The following is a 26,557-nucleotide window of genomic DNA, read 5'->3' on the forward strand; positions in this document are numbered from 1 at the left end:
CCCCCCACCACACCTTCTGGTAACTAGTAGTCTATTGTCAATGTCCATGAGTACCTGTTTGTTTGTCATGTTTGTTTGTTGCATTTAGGCTTATATCACACATATAAGTGATATTATATGGTTTTCAACTTTTTCTATCTGGCTTACTTCGCTTAGCATGAATATCTCGAGGTCCATCCATATCGCAAACGGCAGTATTTCATCTTTTCTGGCTGAGTAATATTCCATTGCATATATGTACCATAGCTTTATCCAATCATCTATAGTAGGAGATTTCAGTTGCTTCCATATCCTAGCTACTGTGAATAATGCTGCTATGAACATGGGTGTGCAAATGTCCTTTTGGATATATATTTTCCAGTCTTTAGGGAGAAATACACAGTGGAGGGATAGGTGGATCATATGGTAAATCAACTCAGATTTTTGAGGAAACTTCATACTGTTTCCTATAGTGGCTGTACTAATTTGTAGTCCCTTCAGCAGTGTATGAGAGTTCATTTGTCTCCACATCCTCTCTAACACTTGTTACTTGTTCTGTTGATAATAGCTATTCTAACAGGTGTGAGATGGTATCTTGTGGTTTTGATTTGAATTTTGCTAATAACTAGCAATGCTGAGCCTCTTTTCATATGGTTGTTGGCCATTTATATGTCCTCTAGGGAGAAGTGTCTGTTCAGGTCCTCTGCCCATTTTTTGATTTGATTGTTCATTTTTTCATTGTTATTGAGTTGTATGAGTTCATTGTATATTTCGAATATTGGGCTGTTATCAGAGGCATTGGTTGCAAATATATTTTCCCATTCGGATGGTTGTCTCTTTATCCTGTTGACAGTTTCTTTTGCTGAGCAGAAGCTTTTTAGTTTGATGTAGTCCCATTCATTTATTTTTGCTTTTACTTCTCTTGCCTTTAAGGTCAAATTCATAAAATCCTCTTTAAGTCCAAGGATCATGAGTTCAGTTCCTATGTTTTCTTCTATGCAATTTATTGTTTCAGGTCTTATATTTGGGCCCTTAATCCATTTGGAGTTCATTTTGGCATGTGGTGATTGCCGGAGGCAGCCGGCCTAGGTCGAACAGCCCTTGAGAGGAGGAGTGAGGATTAAGAAAAAGACAGAGACAAGAGATAGATTCGGGAGGACTAACGGTCAATACTGCAGCTGCGAGTTTATTTTGCACAGCATATTTATACCCTACAGAGTGCGTAAGAAGCAAAACACCTCTAAGTAACAAACAATCACTGAAACTTTGTAGCTATCTTAACATCCTCTTTCCCATGGTCAAAGAACATTCAGTTTCTCTCCCCCACACCAGATACACCTCCTCCTGAGTCAGCAGACTGCACAGCTGACCAACTCTGCAAAAACATCCTGCTTAACAAACAGTCTAGTTGTCCTCAAAATGGCTCCTGACAGGTGATAGACAACAGTCTAGTTTCATTTGAAGTTAGCTTTCCGGTTTTCCCAGCACCAATCATTAAAGAGGACTTCCTTTCCCCAGTGTATGTCTTTGGCTCCTTTGTAAAACAATATTTTTCCATATAAACATGGGTTTACTTCTGAACTCTTGATTCTGTTACACTGGTGTGTGTGTTTTTCTGCCAATACCAAGCCTTTGTGATTACTGTCGCTTTGTAGTATAATTTGAAGGCGGGCAGAGTGATGACTCCAACCTCCATTTTTTCTCAGGATGACTTTGGTAGTTTTGGGTCTTTTGTGCTTCCATACAAATCTGATGATTTTTTGGGTCTATTTCTTTAAAGAATTTCTATGAGAATTGCCTTAAATTTGTATAATGGTTTTGATAATTAGATAATTTTAACTATATTGATTATTCCAATCCAAGAATATGGAATATCTTTCCATTTGTTTGTGTCTTCTTCAATTTTTTTTTAAATAGAGTCTTATAGTTTTCATTATATAAGTCCTTCACATGTTTTGTTAGGCTTATTAATAGGTATTTTATTCTTTTTGTTGCAGTTGCAAATTAAATTATTTTTCCACTTCTTTTTCTGAAACTTCATTATTAGAGTATACAGGATTTTTGAACATTGACTTTGTATCCAGAAACTTTACTATATTTGTTTATTGTTTCTAGTAATGTTCTTGTGGAGCCTTTAGGGTTTTCTACATAGAGAATCATGTCATCTGTAGAGTGACAATTTGACTTCTTCATTTCCTATTGTATTTGTGGTTCTTCCCACTTTCTTTTCACAGTCACTCTCCAGCTTCAAAGAATTATAATCAGAGAATATGGTTGGTATGATTTCAACCCTCTTATATCTTTCTCTTTCCCGATTGCACTTGCTAGATCTCCAAGTTTATACTGAATAACAGTGGTGATTGTGGATAGTCTTGTCTTGTTCCTGATCTTAAGGAAATGTTTTTAGTTTTTCATCATTTCAACATATAATGTTGGCTGAAGGTTTGTTGTACATGGCCTTTATTATGTTAAGGTATTTTCTTTCTATACCAATTGTGTTAAGTGTTTTGATCATAAATAGATACTGTATCTTGTCAAAGGTTTTTCTACATCTATTGATATAATCATATGATTCTTATTTTTTAATTTGTTTATGTGGTTTTTCACATTTATCAATTTGCACATGTTGAAGCATCCTGTGCCCCTGGGATGAAGCTCACTTGATCGTGGCGTATAATCTTTTTAATATATTGTATTCCTTTTTCTAGTATCTTGTTTAGGATTTAGGATTTAGCATCTGTGTTCATGAGAGATATTGGTCTGTAATTTTTTTGTGTCTGTGTTATCATAACCAGGTTTTGGTATCAGAGTAATATTGGCCTTATAAAATGGGTTAGGAAGTATATCCTCCTCTTCAATTTTTTGGAAGAGTGTGAGGAGAATAATAAAAATTCTTTAAATGTTTGGTAGAATTCACTGGTGAAGCCATCTGGGCTTGAATTTTTACTTTTTGGTAGGTTTTTGATGATTGTTTGAATTTCCATACTACCAATCAGTCTGTTTAGATTATCTAGATATTCTTGACTCAGTCTGGGAACATTATATATTTCTATGTACTTGTCCATTTCTTCCAGGTTATAAAATTTGGTGTTATATACTTTTTCATAGTATTCTGGTATGATCCTTTTTATTTCTGTGGTATCTGTAGTAATTTTTTCTCCTTCATCCCTGATTTTGTGTCTTTTCTCTTTTTTCTTTAGTGAGTCTAACCAGGGGTTTGTCAATTTTATTAGCCTTGTCAAAGAACCAGCTCTTTTTGCATTTATTTTTCCTGATTTTTTTTTGTTTGTTTTCAGTTTCATTTATTTCTGCTCTAATTTTTATTATCTCTTTCTGTCTGTTGATTTTTGGCTTCATTTTTTCTGTTTTTTTTTTAAGATGAAATATTAGATTGTTTATTTGGATCATTCTTATTTTTTGAGATAGGCTTATAGTGATATGAACTTTCCTCTTATCCTGCTTTTGCTGTCCCCAAATTTTTTATATGATGTACTATCATTATCATTTCTTCCTACATATCTCTTGAGCTCTCTTTTTATATCTTCCTTGACCCAGTCATTCTTTAATAACATGTTGTATAATCTCCATGTATTTGTGGTTCTTCCCACTTTCTTTTTACAGTCAATCTCCAGCCTCAAGGAATTGTGATGAGAGAATATGGTTGGTATAATGTCAACTCTCTTATATTTGTTGAGGCTATCTCTGTGTCCCAGGATGTCGTTAATCCTTGAGAATGTTCCATGTGCACTAGAGAAGAATGTATAAGCAGCTGTTTTGGGAGGAAAGGCTCTGTAAATCTCAATTATGTCCAGTTGGTTTAATGTTTATTTAAGGACATTATTTCCTTATCAATTTTCTGTTTAGATGATTTGTCCACATCCAATAGTAGGATATTTAAGTCCCCTACTATGATAATGCTTTGGTCTGTTTCTTCATTTAGTTCTTTAATAATTGCTTTACATATTTGGGGGCTCCCTGATTGGGAGCATAGATATTAATAAGTGTTACATCTTCTTGGTGCATGATTCCTTTTATCATCATGAAATGTTTCTCAGTATCCTTCTTTATCACTTTTATTTTGAAGTCTATTTTGTCCAATATTAGTACTACTACTCTCATTTCTCTCTGAATGCTATTCGCTTGAAATATCATTTCCACCCTTTCACTTTGAGTCTATATTTGTCTTTGGAACTGAGATATGTCTCCTGGAAGCAACATATGGTTGGATTTTGTTTTTTGATCCATTCTGCAACTCTGCCTTTTTATTGGTTAGTTCAGTCCATTTACATTTAGGATGATTATTGAAGTATGAGGTCTTTTTATATAGCCATTTTATCATTTGCTCTCTGGTAGCTTGAGTATTTTATTCTACTCCTTCCTAGCTTGTAAGGTTTGTGCTGAGAAGTCTGATGATAATCTAATGTGTTTTCTTTTGTAGGTTACCATCTTCTTTTCCCTGACTTCCCTGAGAGTCTGTCTTTGTCACTGATTTTTGATCATTTTAATATAATGTGTCTTGGAGAAGGCCTTTTGGGGCTGAGATAATTGAGTTTTCTGTTGACTTCTTGAATTTTGAGTTCCAGTTCATTCCTTCGATTGGGGAAATTCTCATCAACTATTTGTCTGAAAATGCTTTCTGATCCCTGCTTTTCTTCTCCTTCTGGAATACCTATTATTCTTATGTTTTCTTTCCTGACGGTATCAGTAGTTCTTGTATTTCTCTTTCATAATTTTCATTCTCTGGTCTCTCTCTTCTTCCTGCTGATTTACTTCTAGATTTCTGTCTCCAATATCACTGAATTTTTCCTTCATTTGGTCAACTCTATTTCCCGAGCTTGCTTTTTCATTCTTCATCTCTTTTAGTGTGTTCTTCATCTCCAGAAGTTTTATTTGGTTCTTTGTTAAGGTTTCAATCTCCTTGTGAAAAAACTCATTCTGCTGGTCTAATTGTTATTTTTTTCAACTCCTGGAATTGTGGATATGAATCATTTCAGATCTCACTGAATTTTTTCAGGAGTACAATCCTGAATTCTCTGTCATTTAAGTGGTATATTTCTATAAACTTCTTTAAGCTTATTTTCTGAATATTTTTCTCTTTCTTTCTGGACTGCCTTGTCACTTTGGCTGTTCATGGTGTTTAATGGACAGTTTTCTGCCTGAGCATTTATATAAGGGTTTTCTCCTTTTTTTTTTTTTTTTCAGAAAGAAGATTTATATAAAGGTCTCTCTTTAGCTTGTTGCTAAAAAGGTGTTTTTCTTTTGGTTTCAAGTAGGTGGCATCTAAGCCTCTTGGATCTCTGCTTTGAGCCTCAATTATGCTTTTTCTTTTTCTTTCTTTTTTTTTTTTTTTTTTTTTACTAAATATTCAATCACTATTGCTACCCTCATTTTCAATCCCTGTCAGTGATAGCGACAGTATCACTAGCATTTGCTCAATTTCCCCTGGTGCTCCACGGTGTTCAGTCTTGGAGGATATAGGGGGAGGGGTGCCCCCGGGTTGAAAGAGGGGAGGTTTTGTGGTTCACCCTGATGTTTTGCAACTGCAGCTGGTAATAATCAGTTATTGCTTCTCTGCCATCCCCACTTTGCTTTCTGCCCGGATCCCGGGGCACTGCCACTGCGTGGAGCTCACAGGTCTTTCAGGCAGGGCTGTTCATGGAACCCGCCACACCTTATCCACTCATCCTCCTGAGGGAAGTCCAGCTGCAAGATGCAGCTTCCTTGTTCCTCCCAATCTTCTGCTCAACTCCTACAGTTCTGACCTCTGGTGGCTCTTATGTGCAGATCACTCAGTCAGATGCATTTGTGTGCAGGTTTGGTGTTATTTGTTGTATTTTAAATGTTCAACTTATTATTATTTCAAGGGGAAACATCTGGAGACACTTCTTACTCTAACTTGCTTCTGACATCACTCGCTTCCATTTCATTCTTGACAAGTGCAACATTAAAATTGAAATTGCAATTCAAATTTCTGGTGATAATGCTAAAGCATTTTGAATTCAATCACATTTTTTTCATATCAAATATTGCCAAATGCAAAAGTAGCTACTACTCATATTTTAAAATTCAATACATTATTTAGTATTTATAACTATGTTTACCATCATTTTCCAAAATTGATTTTTCTTAAACTCCATGAACTTTAGTAGTACATGGTAATGTAGTTTCATATAGACATTGAAAATTTGTAATTAATTTTACTGTGATGCTGAAAAATAGCAAAGTGAATCTTTTTTATAAAGCCAAAAACTGTTCTTCAAAAATTTTCTTTCAAGTCTTTTGCTCATAATCTGTTAACAAAGTCATTTTTGACAATCTGGGCACTTCAGTGTAAGTCAGCAGAAAGTTTTCTAGTCTCATTTCTTCATATCAAATTCAAAACAGAAATGATTGGAGCACATGGATTGTATTAGATTAACTATTGTGATGCTGTCATTTAATGTAGAATTCAGATAGACAAACTTTTTATATGCAAGAGTTTATCTGAGAGTAAAACATGGTTTTTATTTGAATATCAGAGTTTCTATCAATATCTAATTTATTCACTTCATAATATTTTATATAGTTCAATGTTAATGTACCATTTTTGCTATTTCATCACTGATCATTTTTATTTTGCTACTTATTTGAAGATAAATCATGTTAGGCTAAATGTAAATTCTAATTAGAGCTATTAGGTAAGCATAGTTATTAATGTCTATAGATACATCAATGTACAGTGAAATTTTCTTTTTCAGTTCAACAATTATTTTATCTTACATGTTGTTATTTTATCTATTTAGAGTGTTATTCAAGTATGGCACCATTTCTATCAATTTTGTTCTAGGCCTCAAACAGTGCAGTCTAGGAAAATGAGTATCTCTGTAATGGTGTGTCACTTTTGGCTTCAACTATAAATTATCAAGATTTATGATGTATAGCGTTTGAACAGATTCTGTTAGAATTCACTCAAAGAAGATTCAGACATTTTAAGTTTACTGATGTAAAAATATTATTTTTTCCTACAGAAAGAAATTTGCTATAAGATACCTGCGTAGTATTTTAGCTTCACTGCATTATTTTCTATTTTCTATATATCCTAGTGAATTAGATATTTAGGATAAATAAAAAGGAAATATCAAGGTGCAAAGTTTTAGTTATACAGCATGAATAAGTCTTATAGATCTACGGTAAAACATAGTGCTTTGAGATAACAATACTGTATTATATACCTCAAAACTTATTGTGAGAGTAGATCTTATAATTTGATGTTCTTATTTCTCTTTCCATTTACACACCAATAACAATAATAAATAAAGAGGGTGGGTGGAAGCTTTTGGAGGTGGTGGATATGTTTATGGCATAGGTTTGATGATGGCTTTATATAGGCATATATTTATCTCAAAATCAATCAAGTTGTATACATTAAATATACACATATATATAGAGTTTCATATGTCAATCATACCTAATAAAGAGTTTTAAAAAAGAAATATTTGTGCAAATAAATGCATATGTGATGTAATCCTCATATTGTCTAATAAATGCTTTGTAAATTTTTTCTGTATTATGCTTTATCTTCTCAGTCTATTGAATTTCCATCTCTACTTTTTTTTTTTTTTTAATGTAGGAGTCTGCATTAACTGGTAGGGTTCAATAGAGAAAACTGTATCACAGTCAGAATTCAACAGAGAAAACAGAAAATACTTGTGTTATTTCAAAAAGAAAGAGAATTAATGTGTGGAATACAGTGTCTTACATACTTCCTGGAAGAAAATCAGGGGACACCTAGAAAGTTGAAACCCAGATTGCCACTGTAGCTGTCTCCACCACAAATGGCTCTCATGCCAAGCTGCTGGTGACCAGACACTGATACATGTAGTGCACAAAGCAGCAAATGCTGATATCTACCCACTCCTTTCTGCAGCACCCACAGTGGAAGAAAAATGACTGCCACTTTCTTTTGCCTTCCTAAGCTTATGCAAGTGCATCTACATAACAGGACTCATTCATATCCAGAGCCTTAGATGCAAAAGGAATCTGAGAGAGCTAACCCAGGAATCTTCTGTAGTTCACACTTTTGGCTCTTCAATGTTCATTTACAATCTCCTACAAATAAACTTTCAAAAAGCAACTATGACAACTTGAGCTAGTCTAACATACTATAACTAACCATATGTACATGTTTTCATTCTCTTCTATAAAAATGAAGACACAAATTCCCATCAGTAGCTGAATAAGTTTTGGGTTGTATTAAAATTCTTCTAGTTCGGTTGCAATCTTAATTTCACTTTCTATAAAATCCTTTAAAATTTTAAAGAGAACAAAAAAGGGAGGAAGAATGGAAATTGGTTAATATATGCAAATATATGCAAACAATGAGAGGAAAAATATGGAAATTCACTAAATCCTCTCATTTTTGCAACTGTTCACAAAATTGTAATCAGTTTTTGCAAATCTTATATATTTTTTTCTGTGTTCCTTTTGTCCTCAGATAGCATTTCAACTGTTAGGAATTTCTTTATGTTAGAGTGACCCAAACCTTAATTTCTTAAGGATTTAATCAATTGAGGAAACATAATTTTATATAAAAGAAAATATTTTTAGGTTTAAAATCCTTAACGGAGGTAACAGAAAAAGAAAAAAAACAGTAAAAGAAAGACTAGTATAACAATTCAGAAAATTTACAAATACAATCATAGGAACATCTGGTACACAATACAATAATAAATATACATATCTCGTATTTAAGAAGAAAAATGAAATAAGTGCAAATTCAATAAAAAGAATGTTATATAGTTTGCTAATTGCTTGCAAAAGATATCTTCCAAGTAAACAAATAATAATAAAGCTAACATAATTCAATAAAAAAGCTTAATTAATGCTATATGAAGTAGTCAATTAAGAGAAGTATCTGACCATGAAATTTATTGTTTTTAAAATGCTATCAAACAATATCTATTTGAATGTTGCCTATAATTTTTTCTGGCTCCAGACTTGCATAGTTTATGACCTTAGTGCCAGCAGACTGTTTTGTCACTTGCTGTCAGGAGCTTCCTTGCTTAGCTCATGCTAGTTAACCATCTTTCTTTTACTTTTTCAGGCTACTAAACTAACCCTGTCAATAACTCTATAAACTGGTATACACTTTGCATCTTTCATTTTCTCTTTCTCAAGTCAGCTTCTATGTCTCAGACCCTGAAGGCTAAGAAGGATTTAGACATTTAGCAGAACTAACTTTATATCTTGGCTCAGGAAGTATCCTCTTAGCAATTGCCACAAACTTTGTGAACATAGCTTGATTGTGACAAAAAGTTTTAGAATGAACTAGAAACTCCAATTATAGCCTAGGCTTTAGTTCACGGGAAAGTATGTATGGCCCTTGAAGCTATTAGTAATTTTAGATATTTCTATGTGGTAATTTGACACACATATATTCCTGGTTTCATTTTAAAGCCAGATTAGTGAGATATACAATAATTATTTTTTATCTGCATTCTCATATTTATCACAGCATTATTCAGTTAAAAAATGGGCAGAAGACCTGAACAGACACAAGAAGATATACATTAATTAAAAGTCATTCTTTACAGTTGTACATTTGATGAGTTTTGAAAAATATGGTAATAGAGATATCACTGTAATAAATACATAGACTATTTTCCCAACATCTCTCAAAGTTAATTCTTGTCCATTTATAATCAAAACCTCTACCAAACTTAGATTTCTATCCCAATAGTTTAGTCTTTTCTAGAATGTCATCTAAATCAAATTTTACAATATGTAGCTTTTTGTTTCTGAATTCTTTCATTTGGCATGATGCCTTTGAAAATCCATCTATGTTGTTGCATATATCGCTCACTACTATTTTTTATTATGCATTAGTACTCCATTGTATGGATGTGCCACAATTTTCTCATCTACTCATCATTTGATGAACAATTTGTTTCATGTTAGAGGTGATTATAAGTAAAGTTGATATAAATATTCACATACAGTCTTTGTGTAGGCATATGTATTCTTTTCCTTTGGGTACATGTAGGAGTGAAATTGCTGGGTCTAGTATAATAATATGTTTAATGTCATAAGAAATGGCTACCCTACTTTAGCATACTGGCTTTAATATTTTGCATTTCCTCCAACAATGTATCATAGTATGTGCTCCTTAACAACAATTGTAATAACTACAGTCTTATTGAGGACCTATTTAATTCCCCCACCACCACCATGTAATATGCTAAGCACTTAGCATATTTTTAATTATTTTCTTCATTACAGGAATACATGAAGTAGAATCTATTATCACTACCTCCATTTTAAATGTGAGGAAATTTAAATCCCCAAAATGTCATGTAACTTGCCCAAGCTGTCTCAGCCTACATGTGGTAGAGCTTATATTCAAACCTAGACAATTTTGCCTTTGGATTACCTCCCCAAAACACTATGTTCTTCTACGCTTACTGATTAAGCAAGCATTAAAAAATGATACAGAGTTGGTGACCTCAAAGAAAATAGAATTCTAAAAATTGCATTCTTAAAGAAGGCATTGAAAAGCATCTTGAGCAGAGCATAAATTGAAAAAGTTAGCATCTAAGAACTTGAAAAAAAATGCCATTATTTGCAAGTACAATAGCTATTCACATGTACAAGCTGCCTTGTCTTTTCTGCATTTACACAAGTCTTATTCAAATAGGAGATGTTCTCTGCTAACTGATGTGAGGTTTAGATTGAAAAGGTCTAAATTTATAATCAGAAAAGAAAATAACTTCAATCTCAGAGAAAAAGAGAAATTTAAAGAGACTTTAACACATAATAAATTATATTTAATCTGAGAAAGAAATAGAACATGACATATTATTTCATCATATAAAAGCAGGAGAAGGATTTAATGAAATAATTAGAATAGGCTTTACATCTTTATTTGCAGTTTACATAAAATTTCTACTGGCAATTGACAGATGCTAACTAAGTAGTTTAGCAACTGTAGTTTCCCCAGAATTGTTTGCTTTATATTTTCATTAATCTTTTTGGAAAATTATTAAGGCCTATTTTTGACAATGTATACTGAATCACATACTTTCTTAAAATTCTTTTTCAAACTACATTGGATAGTTGTCCTGTCATTTAATTGAAAGAGAAGAGAAAGACCGTGAAACTGATTCTATCAGAAATGGCTGCAAAATAATTTTTGGAGATGGTCATGATACAAAAAGGTGACAAAAAGAGAAAGAGATAATAGACATGGTGATATTTAAAGAAGCTGAGCTTCTGTATATTATGTATGTTGTTTATATTAAATCACAATATATAAAAAGGCATTGAGTGTTCTACTTTAATTTTTTTATTAGTTATTAATGCAATGCTATTTTTACAGTTATTGATTTTTAATGTTCTTATGTAATACATAGCATATCTAGGCTGAATTACATCAAATGTGGCAACTATTTACCCCTTCATCTCATTCTGGGTACTAAAAGCAGGCAAGTAGGAACCACTCTGCCCAGATTTCCCTGATATTCCTTAAGTGATTTTCAAATCTTGCGAAGATTAAAAGAAAATTATTGAGAATGGCTGAAGCTATAATGTGACATGAAAACAAAATATATGCAGTTATCACAGAATTAATTAATGGAATGGACAAGTAAGATAGTGTGAAACCCAGGCTTTGATTTCTAAACTTCTCTTAATCCACATTTATGGCTAGGAAAGTGATCTCCCAGTCTTCTCGTCTGGTCTCCATACCTAAATTTAAAACATTGTGTCTGTCCGTGTGTATTTTATGCTGCTCTTCTATGCTTTTTGAGTCATGGTCTTATTGTTTTAGGAGACTGAAAGTCTTTGCTTTATCTACATAAAAGTTTACATATGTCTGGATTTTTTTGTATGTGTCTCTTTATTTGGTGCTAACCAGGGAAAATCTCTAACTGGCCACTGGTCTCCTCTACCTCTATTTCTGTTACATTGTACTGTCGTGGGGCAAGTTGAAGAGAATCTTAAATTGGGCAGAAACCTGACCCAATATCTTCCCTAGTTTCCATAAATCGGGAACTTTTAAGCATTTTGTTCTTATTGTCATTGAACAACATTTATTTATAAAATGCCTTTGCTAGCCTCCCAAATAGACCAATTGAAATAATTATCATTGAACTGTTTACTGTGTTATCAAGGAAGTATTGTTTATTTTTTAATACGTTTCTTTCCAGGACATTTTTCTTAGTGTGATTTAGTATAAACGTACATCTTAATAAATGAATAAAATTTCAGGGGGCACGTAGTGGATAAAGGACACATATGCATGGCTTCCTAGGGAAAAGTGGAAATAATATTAAAAAGTGCATAAAATATTTTGCAGTTTGGTTCCAATGAAACCTAGCTACAGAATCCGAGGCAGTTCTAGGTGTCTTGCAATTGTATCTCTACCAGCTGGATTTCACAGCTTCTGCTCCTCTCAGTCTCATGGTTTTTGCTTTCCTGTCTTTTCTACTTCTTCCTAATATGGCTTCTACTTTGTTATATAATGTCTTTTTACATTTTTTTCATTCAGTTTCTGTTCTTGTGTTCTCTGCATTGTCTCTTTGTATTTAAATTCATAGTCTTAAGAGTAAAAATCTAATTAACTGAATACATCTCAAAAAAACAAATCATTGACCAACCCGTGGATTGGTTTCCCTTAGATCATGTCCCTACCAGATGTTCAGGGGAAGTTACAGAGTAAGAAACATTTCCTCTTAAGGGAACTCCATGAGAGGCTGTAGACTTGGGAAACACCATGTTTAGAAGTTTCGTACATCTTCATGAAAATACAAAGAGAATTCAAATATTAGCTTCATGAGAGATAAAATTTTACCTTTTTATAACACAGTTATGTCTCCTGTTCCAAGAACAAAGTGTGGCACATTGTAAACACTCAAATATTTATTGTTTGCATGAACAAATGGATCATTTAGATTTGCTTAAGTAATGTGCAATAACTTCAGAATAGATTGGACCAGGGAAACCAAACTGCTCCGTTATGTTCACTGTGAACCAGCCTGAAGTAGTTACTTAAGTGTGGATCCAATGAAGAAACATGAGCATGATTAGTGTGAGAGAAATCTCAGACTAACAGAAGACCAGAGACCAGAGTGCCTCAGTCACTTCCAGGTCATCTATATCTGAATATATCTTCTGTAGTTAAAAATATACATTTTATGTTGTTTTTAGAATATAAGAAAATAATAAGAGCAAAAACATGGACTTTGTTCCCCTATAATGCAAGTGCTATCACTTGAACGCATGCAGCCATCTAACTATCAGCAATGTTGCTTTAGAGACAGCTGTAAGAGAAGCAAATTTAACAATAATCTTATTTATGAGGCATACAAGCCACTGTAATTTCACAGGAATAAAACTCTTTTAAATTCTTACATTTGGTAAGTCCAAATGGACCCTAGCCAAGAAGAAAGGGAAACCTTATGAACAAAACTGCATATTAATATGTCCATGTGGGAGAATTAGGAAAGAAGCATTTTCAGCACTACTTCAATTGATCATATTCATCACTGTCCTTCTCATTTTCCCCATAATTCCACTCACCAGAAATTTCCATGCATATGAGCTTATGGATCTCCAATGGATACTTTGAAAGCACTTTTTACATTTTTCATCGAAATGCTAATTAATCAAATATTCTCCATTCTGCTGTTTATAAAAAATAAATAAAATAGTACAGGTGTGCCTATCTACAATTACAAATCATATTCCCCACATATCTGAATTGAGCCACAACAGGAATTCTATGAGCCAAGCATCCTTAATGTGTACATTTCACAAGTGAGAAAAAGGAGGCTCACCTAAGAGGGATGACCTACCCAGATCTATCTATGCATAAGTAGAATCATCAGGATCCAAATGTAGGTCTTATACACTATAAAGCTGTCTCGAGATTTCACACTTTAAGAAAGTGTGATAACAATTTAACATGTCACTACTTCCTACGAATATTTACACTTTAATGTGAAAGTGAAGACTGGCAACATATAACCTGTTTCCTTAGTAATAAAAATAAAATATTTTGACAGTTCTTTAGAGATTTTATGAGGATGGTTACCTTCCCATTTCTTAAAAGTGAGATTGATTCAGCCTTGAGTAGTAATTCCATTGATTTCTAGACTATTTGTTAGTCTGCAAATGGGGAAAGCAGCATGCTGATTTTTTAAAAACTTAATCTACTTTTATTATTATTTTTTAATTATGGAGATAGTTCTGTTTTCTTTTGAAGGTTCTTTTCCATTATAACCTATAAATTTGTTTCAGGATATATTAGACACGAGCAGAATGAATAAAATTCTCTTAAGTCATTACAAGTTATTTTCTCCTGACAATAGTAGAAATATACTGGATAAAGTTATACTGAGAGACCGATTTGTACCACAAAGATAATATGAATTGAGCTCAAGGCAGCACAATCAAAAGAGAGGGAGAGGAAAGAGTTCTGGATGAGTGGGAATTTTATCACGAAAATAAAAGTGAAGAAACCAAAAAAAAACCCTCTTGATTCTACTTCTATCTTCCTCACAAACTTGTTTTGTTCTAACAATGATACATATGGTTTTGAGATAATTTTAGGACTTAGGTATGGTATCTTTGAAACCCGAGAGAATTGCAATTCCAACATCCAAGTTGGATTTAAATAGAACTCTTGTTTATCTTCAGATCGTCCTTATTTCTAAACTCTTTAAGAAATCTCTGTTTTCTTTCTACTATTCTGTACCTTCTTTACACAAAGGCACTATTTCAAGGATTTTAACTAGTGTGCAATAAATGGCTATTTTTAATCTTCAGTAGTAAAAGATTCAATGCTACAGTCAGGCAACCCTCCTGAGGATGGTTAAACTAAAGTAATTAGTTCATCAGCTGAAGTACATAGTGCAGGTTTCGAATTTAAGTGTTTGTCAAAATCTCTTTGCAAGGAGTCACGTATTATGTCACTAACATAATTTCCAGTTCTTTCATTCTTTAATCAATTTAAAGCCAGAAACAGCCTAGCTACATTGTTTGATTCTAACGAGACAGGGACAATTTCTGTTGCTGGATAAAATGTTTTTATTAAATCAAGTGAACAATTTTATTTTCCACTTTCAAAAAGTTACTGGAGAAATAGAGGAAAATTCAGCATAGAGTACATTTACTACCAAGATAGGTGATAAAAATATACTTTAGATATGAATTAAAGTCAAATTTATAATAAAAGGTTTCATTTATTCATGAAATCACTTAATTATCAATAAAACATCAAATAAATGCAGTAATTAAAGTAAAAGCAAATGAAGGTAAGATGTGTGTGTGTGTGTGTGTGTGTGTGTGTGTGTGTGTTTATGTGTGTTTGTGTGTGCGTTGTATTGCAAGTTAGGTGAAAGTCTATATATTTTTGCACCAAAATCAACATTGTCATTTGTATACTAGCTTCTTAAAATAATCTACAAATACTATTGTTTAACTTTTATATATAGTATTTATTTTTAAAGTGTTTTTCCATTTGGAGAAAAAAGTATCTTACAATGTTCTGCAATTTCACCCATATACCTTTTTTTCTTTAAGTCTAGAAGTATGCATAGATCTTTTTTTGTATACCTTGAAACACAAAATACCTGAAGAGGTATACTGTTCTTTCTGTATGCAAAGAAGCCTGAACTTTTGAATAGAAACCCTATTGACTTTAACTGTATTGAAAAAAGGCACTGAAATGTGAGGTACCTGAATATTTGATAGAAATGGAGGGAGTTGTAAAGCTTTCTTAAAGGCAGTTAATGACATATAGAAAGTGTCACCGAAGTAAATATGTTATATATATATATGAAGGTAATAGATGCAATAGAAATAGCATGCCTATATCAGTAAGTTAATAAAAATGACTTTCTTTTTTTCTCAAGCATAAATGTTATGCTTCAGTAATTCAATTTATAATGTTCAAAATATATATACATGAACATATACATATGTGACACATATGTGTATTGATGTGTCTATGCATACATATATACATATGCATAAATTTTAAGTTATACTTACAGTATTTTAACTTTAAATTGATTGTATGCCATGCTTTTTAAAGATTTGACCCAGCCAAGAACAACAACAAGGAATGATAATACAATAAAACAATTGGAAAAATAAAATCTAAAAGTAATTTTTGGGTGATGTCATTTGTTGGTTTTTGGTCTTTTTTAGTAGATTTGCATTGTTCATAATTGTATAATCAGGAGTTTTTGTTTTGTTGGACTTATAAGTCCTAGTCATAGAAAAATGTTTTATTAGTTCATGATTGAGTAGATATATCTTGATGCTCAACTCTTTTATCTTCTGAGTCTGCTAACAGCTCTTTATTGTTATAAAAGTTTGGGCTCTCTAATTAATTTACTATTTTTAAAATTTAACTTATGTTCACAGAACAACAGAACAAAATTTGGTTTCACACATGTGAAATCAATAAAACAAAACAGAACTTCATTCAGAAAATCTTTCTTAATGGTAATTTCTTCAGAAGACTGAGCTACTACTCAGCTGGCACAGAGTCTCCCCGAATAAATCATAGCCATTGAATGGATGCAAAAAATGTGTGGTGTTTTTAAGTTGGACTCTGGAACAAAAAGTCTGGTCCTGGATACTAGTTCCAGAGCTCTGTGACATTTTAGAAAACATTTAATCTCTCTGAGTCTCGATTTCTTTTTCTATAAATGACAAAAAAAAAAAAAAAATGCAGCAACAGCAATAATAACAACAATAATATTGTGTGCTAACATTTTTTCAATGCTTGCTTTATCCCAGGTAATGTTTTAGGATAGTTAATTTCATTGACTCATTTAATATTCTCAACCACCCTATAGATCAAATAGTATTATTATCCTCATCTTACAGAAGAGAAAACTGAGGCCAAAAAGAGGTCGAATAAGGAAACATAACTGAGAATGCATGGATTCGACTCAAATAGTTCAGTTGTAGAACACATACTGCTGCTAACAGCTAGAGAGAAGGTCAGTGGTGTCTGGTAGGTAGTTGATACAAGTTGTCAGTTGTAGTGCCTCATTCAGTCCACATGGCCTCTCAGCCTCCAGTAGGAAAGACCAAATTCCTTCTGTAGCAGTCTCTGAGCAGACTTCTAAGAGAGTAAAAGCAGATGCTGTAAGATATCTTAAGGCCCAAACTCAGAGGGCAAAAAGGTCACTTCTGCTGCATTCCATTGGTAAAAATGAGTTACAAGGCTAATCTAGATTCCAGTGGTATTGAAATAAACTTCACTTCTTCATGGGAAGATTGCCAAACCCACATGTAAATGAGCATTTGAGGTGGCAGAAACTATTGCAGTCCTCTTTGCAAACACTACCACAAACCTTTCAGGGATGGCCTTTTTCCTGTCAATAACCACATACAAAGTTCTGTACAAGAACATTGATGAAAATCAGGTGTCCCAAAAGCTTCAGCTAATGAAAAACTACATTTAGCATGCTAGACTAAACATTAATCGATAAGATGTATTATAGAGAGGTTTTACTAACAAAAGTTGAAGATTTTCTAGTTTAATGAGAATATTAAATTGAATATTCTCTTTTTTCATGAATCTGATTACTTAATATCCCTCTGTACATAGACCTTTTAGTTTCTTCTGTTAATGATAAAATTAGTTTTATGTTACCGTTCTAAAAATGCAGAATCTCTTGAATTCTGAAATACCTGTTCAAGTAGGAAAATTATGATTATTTTAGAATGGATTAAATACAACCTATGTCATACAAAGTAGCACATGGTTTTTAGTATCATAAGTACTTATATTTAAGTTCTAACAAAAAAAATATATTTTTCTGTCAATGCCAGTATGTTTTTCAATGGTTTATGGGAATACTGGAAACACTGAATATTTTATGGATAGTTTTGGCCCTTTGTTTTATTTCATTATGGAAAGATTAAGGTCAGATTCCAAAGGTTCGTCTTCAAAAAGTAGGTCTTTCTGAAAATTGCTTATTTAAGGAAAATATTAATCAGTAATATTCAAACCCAAAGGGCAGATATGCTCTGGCCATGGAGTGACTATAGCTAATGAGACTCCTGCACAATGATGACCAACAGTCTCCTTTTCAGATACTTATGCCAAAGAAGTGGCAAGATGAACATCAGTCCCTATCACCAATTTCTGGATTAATTGGCCCAAACCTTTTCATAGCATTACACTTTGTAGGAAATTAGATCACAGACTTAGAATTCAAAATAAGTCTTTTTTCACTTTAACTAAAATTCCACATGCAAAGAGGACAAGGAGGATTTATAGAAGTGGAGCTCACCAGCCACAAGCTAAGCAATTGACATTCTTGTTTCTTAGCACATTTCAAGTTTAGTTCTTCCTTTATACAGACACTACCTTATAATCTACTTAAAAAAAAAAAAATGACTTGTCACCCTTTGGAAGGAGGGTGGAACTTGTGAGACTCAGGAGTGGGAATCGTTTGAAACTCTGGTCAGGTGGTTCCTGTGTGTAAGAGGTGCTAATTAAATACGTGAGAAAGACTATCTGGTTAGTCTAATTAAACATAAGGATCTATCAATTTGCTGAGACTGTACCTTTATTTATAATAGTAATGCGGCTTCTTCCTCACATTGCATTGCTCAGAACTTGTAACATTTTCCCCTTGCTCTCAGGCTGAACTCCATGCTACTCAGCATCACATATTATGTGACATGAACTTGCCTTTCATTATGGCTTTCCTACAAAGGCTGTCTCTTCCAGCCACAGAAGTCCTTCTTGATATGGCCTTACAAATGCACATCCAAGTCCCTTCCCTCATCTTTTTGCTCCTGTAATGAGTCATCATTTGTCTTTGACCAACATGTAATTTTAGCCTGCTAACTCAAAACTTCTTGCACTGATATTATTAATCTGTATTAATCTCCCACATGTTTTTAGCACTAAATTTTTCTATAATTAATTAGATCCTGATTTATTTGTTTTTTTAGTTCTTTTTCTAAATTTGCCTGCTGTCCTATCAACAAACCATAAGTGATTTTCTAATGGTTATTTCTAATATCTGTTTAACACCCAATACAGTATGTCTGTCTATCTGTCTATGAATGTATATATTTATCACTCTTATATAGTTACTAAAATAATTTTAGGCCTACTAGTAACCTATTTTGTATACCTATGTCCCAATTTTAAAAAATGGTATTAATGTTATCTTTACTTGCTTGTTAATTTCTTCATCCAATTGAACAACTATTTCAACCTTATAAATAGCTGTTCTAAGCATTGCTTAGGGACATTTTAGAAAGAATTTAACAAACAAAAGTTAAGTTAAAATTTGAGGATCAAGAGTGCTCTTCACTCTTGATCCTCAAATTTTCTTAGATATCTCCAGCCCAAGATGTTCATCCCAGAAACCTAGCAGCAACCTCGAAATGCCTTTTTTCTCACCCTCTATGTGCAATTCATCAGTCCATCTTCTTGACTCTGCCTCCAGAATATGTGTCTAATGTATTTATTTTTATATATATTTTTTATTTCTATCACTGTTTGTATAAATTTTTCACTTAAATCATGGCATCATCTCCTAACTAATCATCCTACTTCCATTTTGTCAACTTATTCTCTCTATTGAAATAAGATTAACCTTTTAATACAAAAATTTCTTCCTTCTTTAAACTTAGAATAAAGTTTGGAATTCTAACATAGCTTCCAGGACCCAAATTAAAGAGGTCTTTACCTGTCTCTCTAGCTATCCTTTCATCTTAATATATGGAGTTCTTTTATGCATGAGAAATTTTTGCATAAGCTTTCAGTCTGCCTGAATCTATTTTCTACTTTTCCCATTTTTGTATTGTATGTGTTTATGCATTACTTCCTCAAAGAACCTTTGTATTGTTTTCCTGTTATAACTTCTTTTTTGTAATCTTCCCTTTCACCTCATTGCAAATAAAATTTAGAAGTATGTATCTAATGGTGGGATTTTTTTTTTATACAATATCTATTTCCACTCACTAGAATAGCAGCTCCATAAGGGCAGTGACCACATCTATTGATTCATCACAATTCCTTAGTGATTAGCCTAGTTCCTGACACATAGGGTGCTCAGAAAACATTTGTTGAATGAGTGAATGACAGAATGCTTTTGATGGCTCCCATTAACTTCTGTGAATCAGGATTCATTTGCTAGGTTAGTTGATATGACAATACTGATCAATTTCACCTGGGAAGCATGAGTTTGCTTCACTCCATCCATTTAGACCAGACTGTGTTTACACATCCAGGTGGAAGGAGTGTTTGGAGCAGGAAGGAAGAGAAGGTACAAACATGTACTTTGCCTATTTAATATTTTAAACTGAGATAGCTATGAACATGTGGAATTTAGAATATGACTGCCAAATAACTAGCTTTGTAACAATTCATAATTTTAGAGCAGACTAAACCCATCTGATGATAAGATTCAGTGCCTTTGTTTAAACATTTGCGGATCTGAAAGCTGTTCTTGAATGCAACTAGAATTTTCTATTTATCTGTAACATCTTATAATATAATGGCAAAGGAGTACAAATGACAGCATATAAATAAGTATGTGTCCAGATTGTGAAAGAAGTTATCCTGGATGTTTTAAAGAGTCATATTTTGATTTCTAAATTTACTAACTCAATATAATATTTGTAATGTAGGAAACATATATAGTTGACAAGCCTGATGATTTTCTTTTTTTATAGCAATCACTACTGAATTCAAGGACATAAGAAATTATAATACAGTTAGGCCCACAATGTGTTGAACACACATACACACGTACATACACCCTTACATTTTAAATAATGTGCTGAGATCTCTACTTCCAGGTGAATAAGTCATTAAAAAGCAGACAATTATACCTGGGAAAGTCTGAGAAAAAAAACTTCTGTTAAAATATTAAGCATTAATAGAATTATACAAAGTAGGAAAGGGAAAAAGTTACTTCAAGGAGAAAGGCAATATGTGAAAGTACCTGACAATCTGAAAGTCTGAAAGTTCATGTTATTTTGAAGAGTGGGGAGTTTTGTAGCATGGCTAGATTTTGTACCTCATGATAACAATGAGACAGAAAGAGGGAGGGAGAAGAAAAAGAAAGAAAGAAAGAAAGAGAGAGAGAGAGAGAGAGAGAGAGAGAGAGAGAGAGAGAGGAGAGAGAGAAAGAAAGAAAGAAAGAAAGAAACGCCCTCCCTCACCTCCCTCCCTATACTCCTCCCTCCCTCTCCCTCACTCCCTCCCTCCCCCTCCCTCCCTCCCTCACTCCCTCCCTCCCCTCCCTACACTATCCCCCCCCCTTCCTCCCTTCCTTTTTCTCTCTCTCTCTCTCTCTCTCTCTCCCTCTCTCTCCTCTCCACTCCCTCCCTCCCTCCTCCCTCCCTCCCTCCCTCCCTCCTCCTCCCTCCCTCCCTCTCCCTCCCTCCCCTCCCTCCCCACTCACTTCTCGGCTCTATCCCTATCTCTTTAGTTCATTTCTCTTTTCTCCTCTCTCTCTCTCCTTCGCCCCTCCCCTCCCCCCCTCCTATCCCCTCCCCCCTCCTTCCCTTCACTTCCCTTCCTTCCTTCCGTCCCTATCCCCCTTCCTTTCCTTTCCTTCCCCTTCCTCTCCTTTCATTTCCCCTCCTTTCCTTTCCTTTCCTTTCCTTATCCTTTTCTTTCCATTTCCTTTCCTTTGCCTTTACTAAATGAAAGTCACTTGTCCAGATTCACACATGATCCCCTTCCTTAGTGCCCCGGGATAGGGAGATAGCTGCTCCTCTGTGATTCCACAGAAATTGCATATGGGTTTTTCATTGCATTTATTATATCACATGAAAAATTATTTGTTTAAATATATCTTTCTTTTTAAACTATAATCTTATTTGATGGATATTTGTTATCAATAATATATCTGATACATTGTAGGCATTTAAGGAATGAAAGAGTCTGGAAAATTGAAGTTGGAACCAGATTCACCTTATATGACTAGTTAAGAAGTTTAGAGTTGTGTCATGCTTCCTTTAAACATGAGGAGATTCCTCATAATAATCTGAATTTCTAGCTTCTCTTTAAAATTGGAAACATCTGGCAATGCAGAATCTATAACACAGCTGGCAACATCCAACAGATGTTGAGTGGCAGCTGACAGCTTTCACAGGGCTTTCTCTGCACATGGCCACAATCCCCACCTCCCCCTCGTGTCTTCCACACAGCCTGTTTCACCAATTTATGTTACTACTTAAATGCTGTGACCTTTTTTTCCCTCTGTCTGGTAATGCAGTAGATGAGACTAACAGTAAACAGCACATTCTCAGGTATGTGCATTAGAAATATGTTTTGGCAGCTATGTGAAATACTTAACTGTAGAATTAGGTTAGGTTGTAGAATATTATTATGTGTTTGGCAGTATCCTAAAATAGCTTTATATGCTTGTTAAAATAAATGTATGTATATTATTGTTCTATAATGTTCTTAGAAGCATAAAATTATTTTTATTATTAAAAAAATAAATTTGTCCCCAAAGTGAAAGTGAGCTTCTTATGTCTTTACAGTGTAGTTCCAAAATAATCAAGACGCTATTGCGACTTGCCCACGGGAAATGGACTTAATTGTAAAACAGAGAAGTCTAATTTGCGAAAAAAAATCTGCTCAGCTCATGAGGTGATAAAAATCTTTGTGCAAGAAACAGGAGAGATGGAACATACCAACAAGTCTTTACAAAGCAAACAAGTGTTTATGATGCAGTGCAGATGATCCTTGAATGTGCAATGTACATTTTGCCTGCTTCATGGTTTGGGGATATTTTTGACAGATTGTCTTTCTATATTATTTTCCGGATATAAAAATCACACTGTACAAGCTAAGTAGAAAATATGTTTGTTTATCATTTCTTTTTTTTTCAAAGGTATTTTTATCATGTCTTAGCAGCAGATATTTATACATCTAATCCCTTCCCTAAGACGCTAGATAGCTTTGAGACCAAGTGTTATTTTTTTTCCTTCCCTTAACAACCACCTCTGTTTGAAATGAGGTGTGTTTGCAATGCCAAAATTAAATATTCAGGTTCGTCAAGTACTGTACTCTGTGGTACAGAATGGGTAGGTGGGGAAAATACTGAAATCCCAGCTTTTTTCTGTTATCGTTTTATGAAAAATGTTGACAAACATTTGGAAGAAGTGAGACTTGGCAGGAGCACGTTGGAAACTGGTAGCTGCAGGAAAACCAGAGAAAATTGTCAGCTTATCTCTCCTGACATTTTGCTTATGTATAGAAGGTTTTATATGCCTTTCAATTTTTTTTAACACTTCCTGCATAATTCAGATGGAAAGCCTGATGAGAACATACCTGCTTCTTAAAAATTTATGGGGAAAACAGCATTTTTGCATTTCTGCTAAATAAAATGACAGGATTGGCTCCAGGTTTCTATTCCCACTAAAAGCCTTCAGGTTCGTCTGTGACAGGACTCTCATAGAGGTTATTTTTACCTGGCATGGCTGTGCTGTTACTGATGCTGCTGCTCTCGATGGCAGAAATAACTTCTCCTGTGGGTGTCTCAAGCAGAATAAAAGCTGGGTCAAGGTGGAGAGGTGAAAAGAATCGTGAGTAACCTGGATTTCTTAATCTTGGTGCATTTCTTTTCTTCTTCTTTATATTTAGGAATGTAGCAGGTCTGCCTAGCTTTGCAGTTCATGGCATTTCTAAGAGGTTGTTTTAAGACTTAAAAATAAATTTACATATTAAATATGCATGCAGAATAAATAGGCTCCACCTTCTGTAGGATCTACACATCTGCAATATTGTTCTGGATTTTATTGCAAGACTTTTGCTTGGTTTCTCTAGTTAACTCTTACAATACCTGAGACTTGTGAGGACTTTGAGCAGGTAGATCAAAAGACCATTTATGTAAGTTAACATTACATATTCTACATAAAGCTCAAATTTGTTGCTGTTTGTTGATAGTCAAATGCTAACTATGTTAAAAAAAATCTTGCATCTAGAATTTTGTTCTGAGGTTAACAGGAAAGTAAAATTAGAAATAACAAATGTTATAGGAACTCTGGTTTGAATGACTTTAGAGTTGATGCTTTACAATTGAGAGTTCCAGGTTGATAAATATATCACTCTTTAGAGTCACTATCTTCTTTATTCTTTCCCTATGGAGATGTGAGAGCTATACAGTTTCACTATTAAATGTGTTTGCATATTTAAACACATTTGCATATAATATTTAAACTAATATTTTAGTTATAGAACTGAATCTGTTTCTGGTATTATGATAGAAGAGGAAAATGGTTTTGATATTTGTTTCCCTCAGAGCTAATTGATTAGATCCAGCCAACCGTCCTTTCTCCCTTTTACCATCCCATCGGCCACCATAGGTGGAATGGTGCCACTTTTGTGCGTGTGTGCATGTCTAGAAAACTTAGGTATAGATATATTCCTTTCTCTAAGTTTAGAAATAAAACCATTTTATTATATATCTCTTTTCAAAAAGAGATACAGAGATAGACCCAGGAATCTGTTTGCAGAGGGGAATGGTTCTCTAAAATGTCATTGAATACTCAGAGGAGGTATGCCAATAAACCTATTTTACTGGAACTTCCTCCAGTTTAAGATTAAGGTTCAAAGTAACCTTAAAACTAATTGCTAAGCTTATGGCTTTTGCTTTAATCATGGCTTTGGCCCATTTAAGATTCTGTTTTACTGGCCCGAATGGGAGCTGGAATGTTCTGATGGATAGATCAGTGGAGACAGGAAGACATACAAGTTGGAAAAGTTATAGATTTACTTTGCTCAGCTTTCAGTAGAATTTCTTAGTAATCGATATAACCGATCTTTCACTTTTCTTTCTTTTTTTCCCTTTTTTTTATTTTAATCTTTTATTTCTCCTTCTGTGATTCAGAAAAAACATACCTATAGGTGTAATATTTACACATTCCAGAAGTAATAAGTGATTGATCTTACTGACAATTTCTTCTTTGGAAGTGCAGGTTGCTTAGATATTCTCCCTTACTGTTCTAAGGTGAAACCATAAAAATCTAAATATTGCATACTTATTGGAGAACACTGAAGGAGGACTACCCCACCCCCAAAGTCCAAGATTCATCAGTTTTACTCCACACTTTGGGCTTAAATTGAATCACGTGAGTCCATAATATTTGTTAGACTTTATGCTTGTCTAGCCTTATAAGTTTATATTTTCCTATCCATTATATGAAAATATATCTACAGTCATTCCATGCTTAGCAAAGATAATTATGACTACTTCCATCTAAAGAAGAGAAAGCTGCTAGATAAAAAAGTTAAATGATTTGCTCCAGAACATTCACCCAGTTAGTGTACAGACACAGATCTCTATAATCAATGTGTTTAGACTTCTAATTTAGTATTCTTTCCATTGCATAAAGCTCCCCTCTGGAAGAATTTGACTGTGAGAAACCCATACCCCAGTTCCTGAGTCAGCTCTGGGTCCATTTTTAAAGTAATACCTTAAGCCATAAAGACCTAATCAAGCTATATTTTTTCTCCTTTCTATGAATCGGTTTGAAGCTACTCAAAATGTTATTTTTTCATATAGACATTTCTGAAGTCTTCTTCCTGGTTGGATGTTAACAATATACCTTTAAAAGATCAATAACAAGTTACAAATAGCAAGTTTGAGAATTTCTAATGTCTAAGAAATATATTTTTAAGGATACAGTGCTTGGAAAAATAATCAGGGATGAGATGGGGGGGGGAATAGATGGAATATGATAAACCAGTTGTTCTCAACATAGAGGAAAAGTTTTCTGTTTTTAAATTATTTGGCTCTGCAAGAGGTGACTGACATTTCCTATATTACAATCACCGTGGTATAGAATAGCAGGTAATACAAAGTCTTAAACTCTTGTATTTCAACATTTTGCTTTTCAAATAAACTTCTGGGAAACACAAAATCGTGGAGTCTAAGCATACTCTTACACTGAAGAGTCTGATAGAGAAGAACAGAGATAATTTATTGGGAATTTCTCGATTAAGAGAATTCCTTTTCGGATACAGATCAATTGATTCTCAACAATGAGTAAATTGTAAAAGAAAGCTTATATTCAACTTAATATATATCCTTTGGAGGAATTTGCAAAATATATTTAGGTAGTCAATTTCCTAATGAATCGAGAGTTATATAATAGAATTAAGATGGCATCAATAAATATCAAAGTAAGAAACTTCAATCAGAATTTCAAATTTTCAAAACATGTTAAGTTGCAGCTTTTGTTATAGATCTGAATGTCTAAGGAAATATATATTCTTTGTTGCTATATCAGAAAATTTAGTAAAAATTTTTGTCATATTTACTTCATGGACTTTTGAAAAAAAAAACACTCAGAATTACTACAGACATTCTTCTACTTCAAAATGGATAGTATTTATGTTATTTGACTTTAGTGCCCTTAAGTATTTCCTTCACTTACATTTTTTTTCAGGAACTAGAACTTAATAATTTAGTATTTATCTGTTTTTTTGCATCTGTTTATAATTTTGCCTTTCTTGATTTTGTGTACTCTAGGAAGGGATTCTTTGTATCATTTTTAACATTCAGTAGAACTCACATTATAAAAACTCAGTGAC

The 26,557-nt window shown here is 33.5% G+C and overlaps 1 protein-coding gene across 4 annotated transcripts in view; it reads left to right on the plus strand.

Annotated features, from left to right (window-relative positions):
- Positions 1–26,557, plus strand: part of ROBO1 (roundabout guidance receptor 1) — a 1,005,278-nt gene that overhangs the window by 280,370 nt on the left and 698,351 nt on the right. Inside the window, exon 1 of one of the 4 annotated variants that reach the window (XM_036218859.1) lies at positions 22,402–23,547. The exons of the other annotated variants lie outside the window; for them this stretch is intronic. Coding sequence (XP_036074752.1) covers positions 23,439–23,547 — 109 coding nt within the window. The 5' untranslated portion in view covers positions 22,402–23,438. Of the gene's footprint in view, positions 1–22,401; positions 23,548–26,557 lie in introns of those variants that run through there. 4 annotated transcript variants of the gene reach the window in all.

This window comes from Rousettus aegyptiacus, unplaced genomic scaffold (genome assembly GCF_014176215.1).
Source record: "Rousettus aegyptiacus isolate mRouAeg1 unplaced genomic scaffold, mRouAeg1.p scaffold_m13_p_4, whole genome shotgun sequence".
In the NCBI taxonomy this organism is placed as follows: domain Eukaryota; kingdom Metazoa; phylum Chordata; class Mammalia; order Chiroptera; family Pteropodidae; genus Rousettus; species Rousettus aegyptiacus.